This window comes from Limulus polyphemus, unplaced genomic scaffold, assembly GCF_000517525.1.
Source record: "Limulus polyphemus unplaced genomic scaffold, Limulus_polyphemus-2.1.2 Scaffold2497, whole genome shotgun sequence".
Taxonomy (NCBI): domain Eukaryota; kingdom Metazoa; phylum Arthropoda; class Merostomata; order Xiphosura; family Limulidae; genus Limulus; species Limulus polyphemus.
Genome location: NW_013668107.1, coordinates 25,366 through 42,195, shown reverse-complemented (window position 1 = coordinate 42,195; position 16,830 = coordinate 25,366). Strand labels below are relative to the sequence as shown.

The 16,830-nt window shown below is 29.8% G+C and overlaps 1 protein-coding gene across 4 annotated transcripts in view; it reads right to left on the bottom strand.

The window, feature by feature from the left end:
- LOC106467126 overlaps positions 1–16,830 on the bottom strand; it is a 69,248-nt gene that overhangs the window by 31,025 nt on the left and 21,393 nt on the right. For 3 of the 4 annotated variants that reach the window (XM_022395256.1, XM_022395255.1, XM_022395259.1), the window contains exons 2-7: positions 11,133–11,256; positions 10,820–10,916; positions 9,100–9,240; positions 6,816–6,923; positions 4,151–4,285; positions 2,856–2,950 (exon numbers count right to left, since the gene is read on the bottom strand). In XM_022395256.1, the coding sequence (XP_022250964.1) occupies positions 2,856–2,950; positions 4,151–4,285; positions 6,816–6,923; positions 9,100–9,240; positions 10,820–10,916; positions 11,133–11,256 (700 nt within the window). Of the gene's footprint in view, positions 1–2,855; positions 2,951–4,150; positions 4,286–6,815; positions 6,924–9,099; positions 9,241–10,819; positions 10,917–11,132; positions 11,257–11,609; positions 11,711–16,830 lie in introns of those variants that run through there. The other variant, XM_022395258.1, reaches the window with a different exon arrangement.

Sequence of the window (16,830 nt, the reverse complement as noted above, 5' to 3'; positions counted from 1 at the left end):
AGGTGGCAGGTGCCACTGTGTTTGATTTATTACATGAGCAATATCGTAGCAAACTGAAAAGATAAGAGGCTCTTATTTTATATTTTATCTTTGCCAATATCGGTAATTTTGGTTTATAATTCGTACGAAACTATAGACTTAGTATTTGGACTTTAGAAACATCTAATTTGAACCAGTGCTGCATTCAACATACCATGTGACACACAAAAATTGATGTTTATCTGTATATTTTTTAATATTTGTTTTTAAATTAATAAATTGAGTAATATATAGTACTAAAATTTGAATTATATTGTACAGTTTGATACTAAACTTATTAACATAAATTCATGAAATTTAGTTTAATAAAATTTTGAATGCAAGTCAACAAACAAGATAACATGGCCTTTCACCCATGACTCATCTCAAAAGGGTTAATATCCTGTAAAGTAAAATCTTGTGGGTTTTTAACACACTGTTATGATTAAAGTACAAGATTTAAAAATATACGACCGATACACATTACAAAGAGAATGCAAGGTATCAGTTTTGACCTAACATGGATTTAAGATATTTTTAGCAACTTCTTGGCACACAAAGTATTATTTTCAAAGGGAACATCATTTTAAAAACCTACCTACAAAGAAATAAAGTTGTTCAATGGAAGATGACAAGATACATGAATGAGATAACAATCAAAAGACTTGTATATATAGATACAAAAGTTATTATGAATAATACATGCCTAATAATATAGCCTAGTGTTCAACATTAGTTTATTTATAGGTCATGATTAGGTCTTCCTTAGTCTTTGGATAGGTGAGGCAGTTTCCTACTGGCCTAAACTCTTGTTTCTTGATATGGTTAATAAATGAAAAAAAAAAAAGTAAAAGTAGTTAAGTTTGAAAAGCTAATTATTCAGAACAGAGAGAAAGACACAAACATTACAAATTTTTTACCTATTTCTAAAAATTCATAAACAAAAATGTGGGAAGTTTATGTTGAACATTTGAAACTATACAAATGTGGAAGGTTTATGTAGACCATCTGAAAACACAAATGTGGAAGGTTTATGCTGAACATCTGAAAACACACAAATGCTAAACATGAAGACTGACTGAAAACATACACAATGGAATATTAATTACATGCATGTTAGTAATGCACTTTATGTGTGAAAACCTTCAACTTACAGGAATACTTATTTGGTGAATGAGCCAAGTGCTCTGTCCTTTTATTCTGCTTTAAGGAGTTTTCTGAAAAGGAATGTTTCTCTATCTTTTTTATTTGAAATATAACTTGATGACAGTGAAATTAATGTTAAACTTTTCAATTTATTTTTGACTTAAAAGTACAAGCTTCAATTAACCTACATCAAAAACACTTCTTAAAGCATAAAGCCTTGCCTTTACTATAATTTAATACTGTTCAATAGCCATTACTTTAGCTTTATAAGAAATGATTTAAACTTTAGTATATATTTTGTAAAATTCACATCTGCAAACTGTGTTGAAAAATATCTGAAGCACTAAACCTTAGCACTTTTTACAAATACTAGTAACTTTTTATATAAAATAAATGGTTTTTAGTCACTTCTACTGATTTATGAAAAAACAGCTATTTGTACAACTAGTTATTAAATATTCATAGATATAGACAAAGAAATTGTACATTTTCTGCAATCCCCAACTACTAGTCCTAAGTTTGCTAGTTGAGTTTCCAGAAAATATTTGAGAAAGAATAACATAAAATTCATAAATTTATAACACACTTAGCTTATCCAGCTAGCATTACATTCAAACACAACAGTAAGGAGATGTATCTATTTACCTTGCTATCCACTTAAGCACAACAGCAAAAATCCAGTTGGTCCAATTTCAATTGATGTTTAAACTAAATTCTCAAACTCAACTACCCCAACTTAATACAGTATTCTATTAAAAGTACATTTCTGTTCCCTTTGGGGCTAAATTTCAAAGCAAATGACTGAAAAAGGATTTTTAATTAATTTATTACTCACAAAGGTACTTCTGAAATGTATAAATAATACTGTGTATAGATATAGTGAAAATTAAACTTGCCTTTTTTCTTGTAGAAGAGTAAGGGTGTCGCGATATGATATGAAGCCATGATATGATTGTATTGATACAGCATTCGATATGATTTATGTATCTACTCAAAATCTGGCAAGCTTTCAGTAAAAATTACAAGTCTTTTCTACAGAAAAAATCTGAATCTTTAATAAAGTACTTTTGCTAAAAACTAATTTTTTAATATATGGAGTCAAAGTAGTCACTGCTCTGAATGTAAAGCAATTTTCATGTTAAGATTAAAAATACTTTTCTCCATCTAAAAATTAACAAATTTCTTTTGTGTAATCTCTAAAACCTCTGAAATAAATTTACATCTTTTTTTTTTTGATAAACCTTCATATTTTATCTGCTATATTCACAACCCTAATATTATGTGAAGTTGGTCAGTTTGACCAGTCTCGCAACCACCATAAAAATTAAAAATAAATCACAATTATACTTTTTTATTTCTAGAATTACTTCAAATTGTAGCAGGAAACTACATTTGCTTACATTAAATAACTTAAAGCTCTAAGCATTATACATCTGTTTCTAATTCAATTTTATTGTCATGACTGTCAAATTTTGTAACAAACCGTTGGTAAAACTTATGTATCTAGATATATATCATATTGTGGCATCAGTATATAGATACATATTGTATCGCCTACTATCGTATCAGCCCTATAGAATAGTAACTGAATGACTTTCCCTGTAGAATACAGAGCCTGCCAGAGCTGTAAGTTACTTCTGATATCCATGACCAAGTTAGTCGAATAATTTTATAATTAAAAAGAAACTTACTTTTTTTTGCAGAATACAGAGCCTGTAATGACTGCAGAATATTTCTGATATCCATGAACGAGATGTAAGGCTTCCAAGTTGATGGACACTTGAAACTGTTAATTAAAGAAGCTTAGACTATTACACTGTTAGTTAGCTTAGTTTGTTATGTGTCATTAAGTTCACAGATTTTATTTTTAACAACAGAACAACTTATTATCTGGGTAACCAACATTCCCAATATCATTAAGAACTACTAAGTGAAAATAATGGAGAATACACAAAAACCACACTATATCTGTTATAATTAGTGATGATGAGTCCTTTTACACAAAACCAAGGCTTTTTGGGCCAACTGGGATACAACAGACATAATAGTGATTACAACACTATTTATAATAACAAACATCTTGACAACAACTGTTAGTGGGAACTGGATTAAATTAATATGATGCAATTTTTCATCTATTTCAGAACACATTCTAATTAATGGTAACACTTTTTTATCACTATATTATTTATTTGCTTTAACACTATATACTTTTAGCTATTATTTTCTTTAATAAACCTGCCCATCATTCAAAAGAACTGATTAATTATTAAGCTAGTATTCTTGATCCTGGAGTGAGTGGATCAAGCAATCAAAGCATCAACAGGATAAGACTACACTAGTAATTATTCAATAAGAACTTCTAAGTGAAAGTACAGAAGTGTATATTAACTGTATTTTAATACTAAAAGTATCATTGAAAAAAGGGTATACAAATTCACACATTTTATTCAACTTTCTTAAAATCTCTCATTCTTTTTAATACATATATACAGGGTGGGCCAAAAGTAGGGTTACAGTTAACACTTAAACATTTTTCCTTTATTAGAAATTTAGACATTTATTTACATGTATAACGTTTTTAAAACGTGAGTAAGTAGTACAAAATAAGGTTTCAGCATTATTTTCTATGATTTACATGTATATTTAAAACGTGATTGTGAAGGAGAAACAAATAATAGAGTAACTGTAACCCTACTTTTGGCCCACCCTGTATTATGGCTTTTATAATATTAAATCCTATAAGTACACAACACAAATATCTCTTTCACTAATATGTACTGGAAACTATAACTAAAAATTTCTATATCACATTGGAAAGATTATTTACATTATATAACACTGAAATAATGGCTATTCACATAACAGATACCAACTTGTCGCAGAAGTCAAAAACCGGTAAGACACATAAACAAGCTTTTTTTTGCTGTTAAATCTTTGTTTACATATACCACATAAACACCAAACTGCAAAAGCGGATTCTTACCTCAGAGTTATTAAGATATGGAACAGCTGAGAAGGTTAGAGAAAGGACATCACCATAATGTTGGCTGACAGGAAGACAGTGTTGCCAAATGACGTGCATTTCATCTAGAAACTTAGTTCTGTTCTTCCCACACATCTATAGCAAAAATACAATTGTTGAAATTAATGTTTATAACTCAAAGAGTCACTTGAAGATGTCTAAATACACATTTCAATCCAAATTTTTAGTTTGCAACAAAAAATTAAATGTGGATGAAATTATTTAAAAAGTTCTATATCCTATACTAATATTCTTTGTTGACATTCTCAGTCCAAGAAACAAAGATTAGATAATGACACATAAAAAGCAACACAACTGAGATCACCTTGTGTGTGAAAAGTAACAACAAGCAGCATAAACCACATGAGGAGTAAACCCAAGCAAGATCTTATAGAAGTCTTTTGTAAAATAAGTGAAATCATATCTATCTACCTACATATGCATACATATAACACACATGAAAGGTAGCAAGTGAGATCACTTGCAGTATAAGTAAAGTACTTCAAATGAGATCATATATGAAATATGTAAAGAATATCAATCAATAATTATATACACTAATAAATAAGTTATTATAGTATTATACTTAATTTAAAAAACCTATTAGCTTCTAAAATACACATGACAATTATTTATTAAGGCAAAACTTGTGAATTATACATAACACATTTTTTACAAAATATATTTCATCAAGATCAGGCTTGGTCTATTTATTTATATTCTGAGAGCTTCTTTAACATTCCTAGATTAACACTTTTGAGACTCTCCAAATTCATGTATTTGTCCTACTCAATAATTTTTGCCTTGCTTCAGGTTTTCAGCACAGTTACTACACTCTTTCCCAAACTGCTTGCTTGATCAAAAACTCAGTATGGAGCCCCAGGCATTATTTCAAAACCAAGGGCAGCAGTTCTTAGAAGCTCAGTCCACAAGCTGAACACATTGTCTAAATTTACTTTAAAAGGAATTTGTCTGGTTCTATCTATAACTCAAACATTTGTGACACTTATAACAACAAGCATGTATTTCCAAAAAATAAGAAAAATGAATACATTCAATCAAATAATAAATCATTATTATAAGTGGACATCTGAATTCTGCTGGTTGAGAATATTTGTAAACTAGCATCTGTACAAATATTGATGGATGAATATATCATAAAATACACACAGACTTCTTTAAGATCAAAATGAGGATATTATACAGCAGTCTGTGTGTTAGAGAAGCTGATTAATGAGTTATCACATCAAGCAGAAACAATGGGTATGTTCCACAATGTCTATAAATTTTCTCACTGATAACATTAGAATTGTTTTAATTTTGATCAAAACTTTCTGCCAGGACTGTAAATAAGTGCAAGATAAATCAATCCTAAATTTTCAACAGATCACTTTGCACTTGCTAAAAATGTGCAAGCCCATGAAGAATGAAGACATGTAATTTCTAGGAGACTTTGTGATGTTTCTTCAAATTTTCTAGCTTCAGGCTTCATTAGCTAGTGCATTAAATACTATACAATTAACTCCACTATATATTTATGGAACATGATAAATAAGAATATTTTCACCCACATATGAAATCTAGTTCCCCGAGTTTAACGTTATTACATGCTCATGGCATTTTCTTCACAACTTAAATCACATAATCACTGCAAAATAAAAGTCTGAATTTTTAGACTTAGTAACATCTAGGACATTGTTACTAGGTTCTATAACTTTTGATTTAGTTATGACTTAGTTCACTGAATGACAAGTAGTGCTTATTGGTCTGAGTTTGAATAATGGTCTCTCAGAAAAGTTTAATATGAATTTTTTGTTATTTCATGAAAAATAAGTGACAAATTACTATGAGGTGAAATTGCATTAATAATGTCTAATGACCTCTAAAATGTTACTGTTTTAAGCTGTTTTTTACTTTAGGTTAAGTTGCATAATTATATATTCTGCTGCATAATCAATACATAGCATTTTTATATAATTGCCAATTTCATGTGCATAATTTCGAATGGTTCGCTACATAACTAATATGTTTTGCAGTATAAAAACCAGAGTCCTAGAGACCTTTTGTATAGTTAAAATTAATGTAATGATTTTTCAAGATACAGAGGCCTGTCTACTGACAACTAAAACTGATTGTAGGCATACTAAATCTCAGTATTATATGCTAATAATTACATTAGTTTCTCTTCAAACTTATTAACTTGAAATTTTCAAACAAAAACACATCTAATTTAAAAGTTGATGTGTTTATTAGTAATTAAAACCACTTGAAACTGCTCCTTTCCACAACTTCAGGAAGCTTCTTCTTAGTAGCAAAATATTTCAAAGTCTTGTTATATCTTTACACTTAGGAGGCATGGTTTCCAACAAGTTAACTGTAGAATTTATTCTTAAACACTTCATGATTAAAGGGAGAGGGGGACAAATTAACTCAAAACAAATTCTGTACAAAAATATTAATTGATAAATGTTAAATCAAGAGCTAATAATATATCAGCTGATAACATAATAAAACAGTCTAAAAGAAGGTCTTAGTTTTTTCATTTTTTATATAATCTTACTACAAGCACTCCCCTCAAAATTAATGGTTAAAAAACAAAACATACAGTGAAGACCTTGGTTCTTACATTTTTGACTTTTCCAATGCTTTGATGGTAGAACTGAACCATAGCCAACAAATAGTGAAGTTGCGATATTAAGATGGAGTCTGGCATGTCAGTGCTGCCACCTAATGCCTTAAAAGAAAAAAAGCATGCACTTTGGTGATTGCTATCAATTATACAGTTTTACCTTCATTCAGAATAAACTAGTTCCTAATGTCTGAACAGTCAAAGTACATCACTGGCATGGTTTGTGGCCTATATGATTGTCTAAAGCTAATAAATATTTTTTTTTTCATTGCTGAATACTAATTACCAATATCACCATCATAAAACTGGTAAAATATTGTTACATATTAAGAAATCAGTCCACTTTGAGGATATCATAAAAACACCCATGATAATCTCACAAAATACAATGATTAGTTTCAATATGTCTAGTCTAATCACTGATACAGCATCCCTTGAAACATTACATATATGCTGTCACAGCTTGAAAATGATAGAACTCCTAACTGGCAACTTCCATGATAACAGAACTCACAGCCTTCTGTATGAGCACAAGTTACTTCTAACATACTAAAAACAGAAAAAAAAAGTAACCTCTTCACAGAAAGTTTCAAATATAATATCCTCAAAAAAAGATGCTCTAAAAACCATAATTTGGCTTAAATATATAGATGATACATTTGTAAAATGGCTACACTACAGGCAAAACTCCAGAATTTATGAACCACCTGAATAGACAACATCTAGCAATGCATTTCACTAATTTAATAAAAAATAAACTCCCATTCCTAGATGTGATGGTTACCAAGTTATATAATTCACTCACCACAAAAGAGATATCTGGAATACTTGATAGAAAATAAATAAGATAAATGCCTGAAATAAGCTGGAAGAAAATTAAAGACACAGCCATATTCCTCTATGTTAAAGATCTCTCTCTTGAAATGTAAAAAGCTTATTCACACAGAATAAAGTTAGAAAGTCTTCAGAAGCCACAAAACAATACAACTACAGTTAATACAAACTAAACCATCTGCAGACCCATTGAATAGTAAAAACACCACTTACAACATTCCTCATGAATGGGAACTCCAATAAAAGTCACAATTCAAGGGTATAATGGACAATACAAGACACTGCACTAGCCCATCATGTCAGAGATCATACAATATAACAAAATAATGCTAAAATACTGATAAATGAACCACATACGAAAAAACTTTAGAAGCCTTCTACATCTAATTAACCAGTAAATAACAGGCTCAGTTAACCTTGCAGAGAATTCAGCAAAACCTAAACAGCTCACTTAACCATTCAAATAGTTTAATAATTGATTCTAATACTATATATATATATATATATATCAGTGAGAGCTCAGATGGGTGGATAACACATCTGCCTTTCAAACAGAAGACCCACGATTGAATCCTACCTCCTGCCATACATACACGATTTCTTTGAAGACAATACCATATTAACAGCCAAACCACAGGGCATAAATTAGATGGTATTTAGTTTATAGTAATAATAATAAAAGTAACTAACCAGTAATTATTAAATATAGATGATCATATAGGCTACTAACCATGGTAATGGTTGATACATGGTCATAACATCCCTTCCATAAGTAATCAAGACATATGTATAACACACTAGTTTCAAATACCAAAACAATCCCAATACATGTATGATACGTTAGTTTCACAGGTCTTAACAGTCTGGATATACTTACAATAAACTAATTTCAAATGTCTAAACAGCCACAATACATGGTTCAAATGTGTGAACAGACAAAATACACTACAAACATCTAAACAGTACAATGCACATGTATGATACACTACTTTTAAATTTATAAACAGTGAAAACAGATATTTATCAGGATAAATCAGTACCAAATGTTTAGATGGTTAATATATATGAGATACACAAGTTACAAATATATACACAGCCAATATATAGTAGACATAAATCAGTTTCAGGCAACATAACAGTCAAAATACACTCAGGATAAACTAATTTCAAACATTTAACCAAGGAAGAGAGGAAAGATAAATGATAAACTATTTTCCTTCATTACCCTTTAACTCTTATGTACTTGTTTCCCTATTATCTCTTTTTTTTTTTCTTCAAAGTTTACACATAAATAAACAGTTAACTACTTCTGTAATGGCACACCAATGAATTGTTCTTTTAACTATCTGATTATGTTAGGTTTGCCACAAATTAACTGTTCATTTCACTTCTTAGGTTCATCAATTACATAATGAATAGATAAAGTAGATAATTCCGAAACACTCACAACTAGGAACTGTTGTCTTGCATGGACAGCAAATTTACCCTTCTCCAGGTTGATGATTGTTGGAAGCGTAAAGCAAGAACTGAAAAACTGGACAGTTCCCACTAACTGGCAACAAAGGGCACATTTTTGGCTATCTGACACCTAGAAGAGGCAGAGATTTAAAATTGAGAATAATAATTTTATACAGAGAATTACTGACTTAAACAAAAAATGCATGTATATAGTGCTATGCATTACTGTACATTGTTCTTGAATAATTCAATATCTTATTTAAAGTTATCATTAGAAATCTAAATTATGGTTAGTACAAGGGCAGCTTAACACACTTGCCTTATTACATGTGCTTTGCTACAATAATACAATTTTGTAACAAAATTAGATAATACAAATTGTTAATGATTAGTTGTTTTGTGTGTGTTCTATTTGTAAATAACAATTTTCAGATAAGATAAAATGTAACAACACTTTAAAGATTAAATTGTTCTGTTTCAGTTAATGAAACCAAAATAAAATATTAAAAATTTAAAAATGTAACCTTTAGGACCTTATAAATTTATAATAACTTTAGTTGTATATAGTTTTGAAATCACTTATGTAAACATAGAAGGTGATAATTTTACGTGTTTTAACTATGAATGCACGTGTAAATTTATTCACTCATTTCCAGAGTTTAACAATGGGCCATTTGGCTCCTCTAAACTACACTATTTTCTTCTACCCACCTACTACAAACTACATATACAAATCCAATTTCATTTATCCAACCCTGATCTCTAAATTACTCATTCAATCTACTCTTCAACCCATTCAATATTGCAATGTCTACTACACCTGAAGGAAAACTATTCTTTAGGCTAACCACCCTACTAGAAAAATAAAGTTGCTTCAACTTGAGTTGTCCAAGTTTTCCAGATCTTAAACTTGTGTCCTATAGCCTTATTGCCAGCAATTGTTTTTTACAAAAACATAACCTTGATTTATGGTGATAATTTTATTTGAGTGTAAGACTTATAGTTTTAGTTATTATGTTGCTTTGTGCATATATAAGTGTTCCTAGTGTATGTTTTATACCTAAGTATGCAAAGGTGTAGTATGATACATACCATACATCAAAACTTTCTTAGGCTTTTAAAATATCTTTCAGTAGTGTCAAAAGAAATTCCTATATTTGTATATTCAGTTTATATCTTCACACTGCTCTTTTGGAAAATACATAGTCTCCCTTCTATATGCTTAGCTCTTACTATTACTCCTTCACTTTAGTTTTATACTTTTTCGTACAAGGTTATATTGAAGCAGAAGGTCTTTAAAGATCTGACATTTTTTTAAACTCAATTCACAATTACAATCTGTACAGAAGTTTCTTTTACAGAAAGATACAAATTTTTAAGACTACCAAATCTTAAGTTCATATTTTAAGAAATTTAGAAACATTTTATTACTGTTGTCAGTAAGAATTCAGTTTTTAATGAAAAAATTGGGGCATTTTCAAAATTCATGCACAAGAAATTTTTGTTGAATATCTCCACACTAAACAAAAAGAATTCTTTGAATTTGTATGAAATAAATCTTTACACATATCATGACTGCTTGGGCTATCTAAATATAATCTAATAGACAGACATACAAGAGTGATGTTAATGGCCTTCTGGTTATATGGTAAACCAATATCACTGTTAACATGAGATACCATTTTCTTAGCATACAAGTGTAGCATTACCTCTTGTGGATGGAAGTATAATATAGCATCTTTTGGGTCATCATCTTCAGCTTTGCAATAAGACGTTTCATAGACAAAAAATACTTGCATCTTGGACCTATGGCATAGAAAATTTTCAAATCATCTCGTACTACCTTCATGGAATTTTTTTCAATAGTGGAGAGAATAATTACCTTTTTTTTATATAGCCATTACTTTCTTTATAATTAAACAAACATTACAAATACATTTTAATTGAATGTAAAATGTTTTCATAATCACAAGTTACTCTCATTTCAGATAAAGATGAACACCACAAATACATTTTACTTACTGTAATATCTTTTCATAACAAGTTTGATTCCATTCAGACGAAGGTGGCTTCCGCCAGTGATGATACAAGGAAACATTCCATCCAAGCATCCAAATAGGAAGAACTTCACATCCAGGATTATTCACTATGATAATAATATCACATTAACACCATCACTTCAGTTATCATTCACAGACAACAAATGGATTAAAACAAAATCTTAAAGTTACATAATTGTCTCATCTAGCCACCTATAATGACAAATCGAAATTGCTAAAAAAATCTTCATACTAGTTTTCAAATGTATCATTATGGTAATATCTAATTTATAAAACAATGACATGTGTAATATAAAAACACAAAATATAGAAATTATGAAAAGTGCAAAAAACTATCAAAACTGATAGGTCATCTAATCAACTGTTTTTAGCACAGACAGAAAGCATTATGGAGACAAGTCATATAACCTCCAATTTAATATAACAAGCCTGGGCTTACTTTATATTGAGTGTCCGTAGCCTTGGAACATCCACTATGATCAACAGTTGAATATATATTATGTCCCTTAATCTAGTAGCAGATTCATGAAACTTACTCATTAGAGCCAGTTGTAATTGTACTAGCTAATGCTGTTAATGCTTAACCAAACAGTAAACTGTACACAATTTTGTTATAAATCACTGATATTTAAGTTGATCATAAGTACAAAGGTTCAGTTTATTTCCAACTACATGCCTACTGATGATAAGAATGTTTAATTGTAACAGCTGTCACTGAAATATGTATTTACAAATCCTTATCTGTAGTTTGTTTCTTCAAGGCTTGCACAATATCAGAATAAGCAGTTAACTGTTACCAAGTTGAAATTAAACAAATTTTATGTTATAATAGTTCAAAATTCTCAAAATCTTTCAATTTCAGAAAAATAAAATTATTTACATAATGTTAAACTATTCAATATAAGTATACACATTTTACATTAATAGAGGGTTGAGTACATTATATTAAAATTATTTTGACTATGCAACTTAGCAAGTCATGAGACAGCAACACCTGTATAAAGTCACAGTGCAACAGCATATATATCAGAACTACAACGTGATATTATTTGATACTTTGTAGGTAGTACGATGTCACATAAAATGTATCACTTTTGAGAAGAGTATGTAACAGTCCTTTCTGACACAATTTTTCTAAATTTAGAGCATAAAATGTGTTCAGATGGATATCTTTGTACTGAATGACATCAAAAACAAAGGAATATGGATCAAATTGGTACACCAGGACCATCCAGAATGTTGTACCCCAGCTGTGGTAAAAAAGTGTGGCATCTTGTAGCAGATTAGTATCTACAGAAACCAGTAGCAACAGCTGTCTATCTGTTTGAGACATCAGCATGCTCATCTGGAAAAGTGACACAAGTTGCTTCCATGACACATCCATTCAACTGTTGTGTAACTCAAGCAGCTGGACAATGAAACAAGTGTTTGTAATATTTCATATGCAGACATACCACAAGTCGTCGACCATAGCACCTATGCAAATAGACCACTGAAATGTGTAATGAAAAGACATCCTTGTACACTGGATGGATTATGGAAAAAATGGAGGAGTGATGTGCTTTGGACATGACAGCCTTATATACAGCATGACAAGACATAGCAGCATGGACCACAATGTTGCTATGAGGTGATAAATTATTTTAATATAATACACTATGTACAAATAAATGTCGTTTAATGGAAACTAAAATCTTTGTATAATTTTATTAATAAAACTGATGAAGCTGCAAAGGTGAAACTTAGATTGAAGTAAAAAACAAAGTTTTTATAAATTATCTGCATCTAAGAGGTAGTTTCCTAATTTTAGTGTTAAAAATTTTAAAATCCTTCTAGTATGCACTAGAAATTCTAAAACCTTTATAGTTATGTTATTCTAACTGAAATTTAGCATAGTTATATACAGATAGGTCAAATCTATCAAGATACTAAACTATCATGATTTAAATGTTTAGCAACCTGTATATATGCCTAAAAATGTTATTTTTACATAAATATAAATTTTTGTAACACTGTTAAATATCTTTTTGCAGAAAAGAAAGTTTAATCTAAACTGTGCAGCTCTTTGTATTACTGAGTTGAACATTCTTTCATAAGAAACTATATTTTCTAGTGAATTACCAACTTCTATAAATATTGCAATTTGAAATCAATTAAAATGGTAAAGTATAGGTTAAATATAAAGATACCAAACTTTTTAGATATCTTTCATTTCTATCAAATATAAAAATGACCCCTGTAATAAAATCCAATGCTGTAGACAAAACTCAGTAGATTACAATTTATTATACAGTGACATGCATAATTAAACAGTCTTATGGTTTTTAATCAGTAATTTTCAAAAACTGACTTACAGAAACCATAAACTACTGAAAATAACACATTCCAGAAGCTATAAAACATCAACATCATGCAGATTTTAAATGTTATAATTAAAAAACTGCACAACTGTTAAGATAAGCAATATTTAAAAACTCTGCTTACACAATAATTGCCTTCATCAAACATATACAAACTGTATTTCAGTTTTGCCTTACACACACAATTAATCATACGAGTTTGTACAGAAGAAACAAAATTAGTATGCACTAAATAAATAGATTATCAATGTGAAAAAAGGAGAGAGAACAGACACATTATCTACATTTGGTTAATAAAGTGATATGCTGTTGCCTATCTACTAATAAGTTTTAAAATGAAATCTGACTTAATATACTGAATAAATACATTTCAAGACTGTTAATAGTTGTACTTAAATTCTGCTATGAATTTGGGTTTTTCTGCAAGTACTATCAATATTATTAGCTGAAGTATTTAAAGAAGAATCCTTAGATAGATAATCCTTACAAGTGTAGCTTATGCACAACACTCATTCCTGCATTTAAATCCATACAAAAGCCTACAGTATACACCTAAATGTGTGTTCCAAACAGTATGTTCATGTTTTTTTTTTTCTTCTGTAGTCTGCAAAATGCTCTAAATTTTTTGTACAACACAAATGTATAGAGTGAAGCCATCTAACTCTGGCTAAAATACGTAAACATGTACATTACAGTATCTCATGATTCATAAATACACAGGAAGAAAACAATCACAATGTAGAGCATGTCTCATTGTGCACTACATAGTTTTAATTTTGATCCCTTGAATTTATTCTTATTAGAATGAACAAAGGTGGAATTGTTGATTAAAGGGTTAAACAAAATTCCTGTCAGGAGCCTCTCTGATTTCTACAGAGACAAGGTTTAAAAGCTAAGAAAGCCTAAATATGGATTTTTTTCTCCTTTTGTGTGACTGAGTTCTAAAATGATTTATAAAATATAGTGGCATATTTGTTAACTTGGATTGTGCCATTGTTCTGCTAAGTGAATTTATTGAACAAAAAAAAGGGGTGGGGAGGCTGCTTTTCTTTTTATTTTCTGATAGATGTGCATCTTCAATGAGTCGATTTCTGTTAATACTTTTTTCTAATATTCAGCTGTTTATAACTTTTATGTTCATTACATACATTAAATGCAATACAATACAAATATACATGATTTTATTTGTAAGAAATATGTTGACATAAACTAGTTAAAAATGGAAGATGATCAGCACAGATCTAGACACGCTTTTCTTTAAAGAACTTAATAATGATGTTTGTTGCTACTAGAACAGTGCACAAGACAGCTTAGTTGAACAAATAACCATAAGCTGCAACCAATAAAAGCATGTACATTACAGTATCTCATGATTCATAAATACACAGGAAGAAAACAATCACAATGTAGAGCATGTCTCATTGTGCACTACATAGTTTTAATTTTGATCCCTTGAATTTATTCTTATTAGAATGAACAAAGGTGGAATTGTTGATTAAAGGGTTAAACAAAATTCCTGTCATTTCCCCGCTGATTTTTCCAAGCCCGTTCCCTTGGCTGTGGTTTCGCTATAGATATTATAGAAACGTCTGAGTGAAAACAAAGAAAACTATGTAATAATATGTCAATGACATTACATCTGCAATGTCCAGTGGTACTAAAAAGACCTTTTGCCCTTTGCCCAGTACAGGGACTTATCAGGCTTGCTGGGATACAAAATATTTATATCATCAATTTCAAGATCAAGAACTATTATACTGTAAACTGTATTAAGTAAGTGAATTGCAATTATTATTAATTTTATTTAAGTACTTATCACAATTATGGTAAAGATTAATAACACAATATTATTTATTAATTTATTTCTAATACCAATTATTTATTGTTGTATTTGAACTAACTACTATCATTCAGAAGAAGTGGTGAATCAGCAAAATTGACTGTTCATGTACACTCAAGGAACCACAGCATCAAAGGAAGAAAAAATATTAGTAATTTTAAAAACTTATAAGTATACTTAGCACATTTTAGATGTCAAATGTAATATGTTCACAAATTGCAAAATTAATGCTCGAGTAGATGAGGCTTTTCTTAACAGAGAACTCAGACAAAAGTAGCTATCTAACTTTAATAATCACACATAATGCAAAACATGTAATATGTCACATGTACTATTCAAAGTCCAAATGCTCTCAAAGTTACAGACCACTACATTAAACTGATGGAGTTAATGAGAAACTCTAGAGTGAGATCCCAATTATTCATAATTTTAATTTCAGCTACATAAAATGGGAAATGTTACAGTCAAATCCTAAGGGAAATAGGTTTTTAAAAACAATTGATCAGGGAACCTACCAGAAACAATGCTAGATTTATTGTTAACTTCTTATACACAAATGGTTGAGAGGATGGAAACTGGGGATATCTGGGTGAAAGTGATCATTATTAGGTTTGATGTTTTACTGCATATATAGACCAAAGATAATGAGATTTTAGTTAGAAAGATCAAAATTCAAACCTTGAAGGGATGTGGCAAAAATTATCTGTTGTGAATTAGGCTACTGAAGTAATCAGAGACACGGATCAAACGTGAAAATTTTTTAAATATTAAAGGTTGACAAATTCCTTACAGTAAAAATGGAGGCTGGTTGCTAGTAAAAACCAAGTTGGTTCAAAAAAAAGTAAAAAGGATAAAAGTAAAGAAAAACATTATAAATATAAGAAGTTTAAACTGATTGCTATGATGGGAGATCAAGAGAGTTGGTTATATGGGAAATTAGAAAATGAAAAAATTACATGAAAAAAAGGTTGGCAGAAAATGAAAAAATTAAGTCAGTATTTTTTTTAAATATATTAAAAGTAAGCAAAATGTTAGGATGGGAGTAGAGACTTTGATGGACAATACAGGAAGACTCACCTAACCTATATAAAAGCCAGTGTGCAACATCATGCTTGATATCTCAAAACAGGAAGAGGCATAAAAGCCAAAATACATTTATCCAAATACAATAGTTCAATTACTGTCTGCCCATTATGATTTTAGTGATGGGGGTGCAAGGGGGCTGTGTACCGTGAAACCTTATAAGTGTAGTGAGTGTTGGTATAATATGCCTAGAGTAAAGATATAGTGTGGAATCACCTAATCTTGAGCCAAGTGCATAAAATTTATCATAAAAGTTAAAATATCGATTAAATTTTAAACTTAAATCATGTCGAATTAAGCTATTTTCTGTTATATCACCAACACTTTTAATAATAAACAAACCTCTTTAATCAGCAGAGTCTCTAAGTTAAGAAATC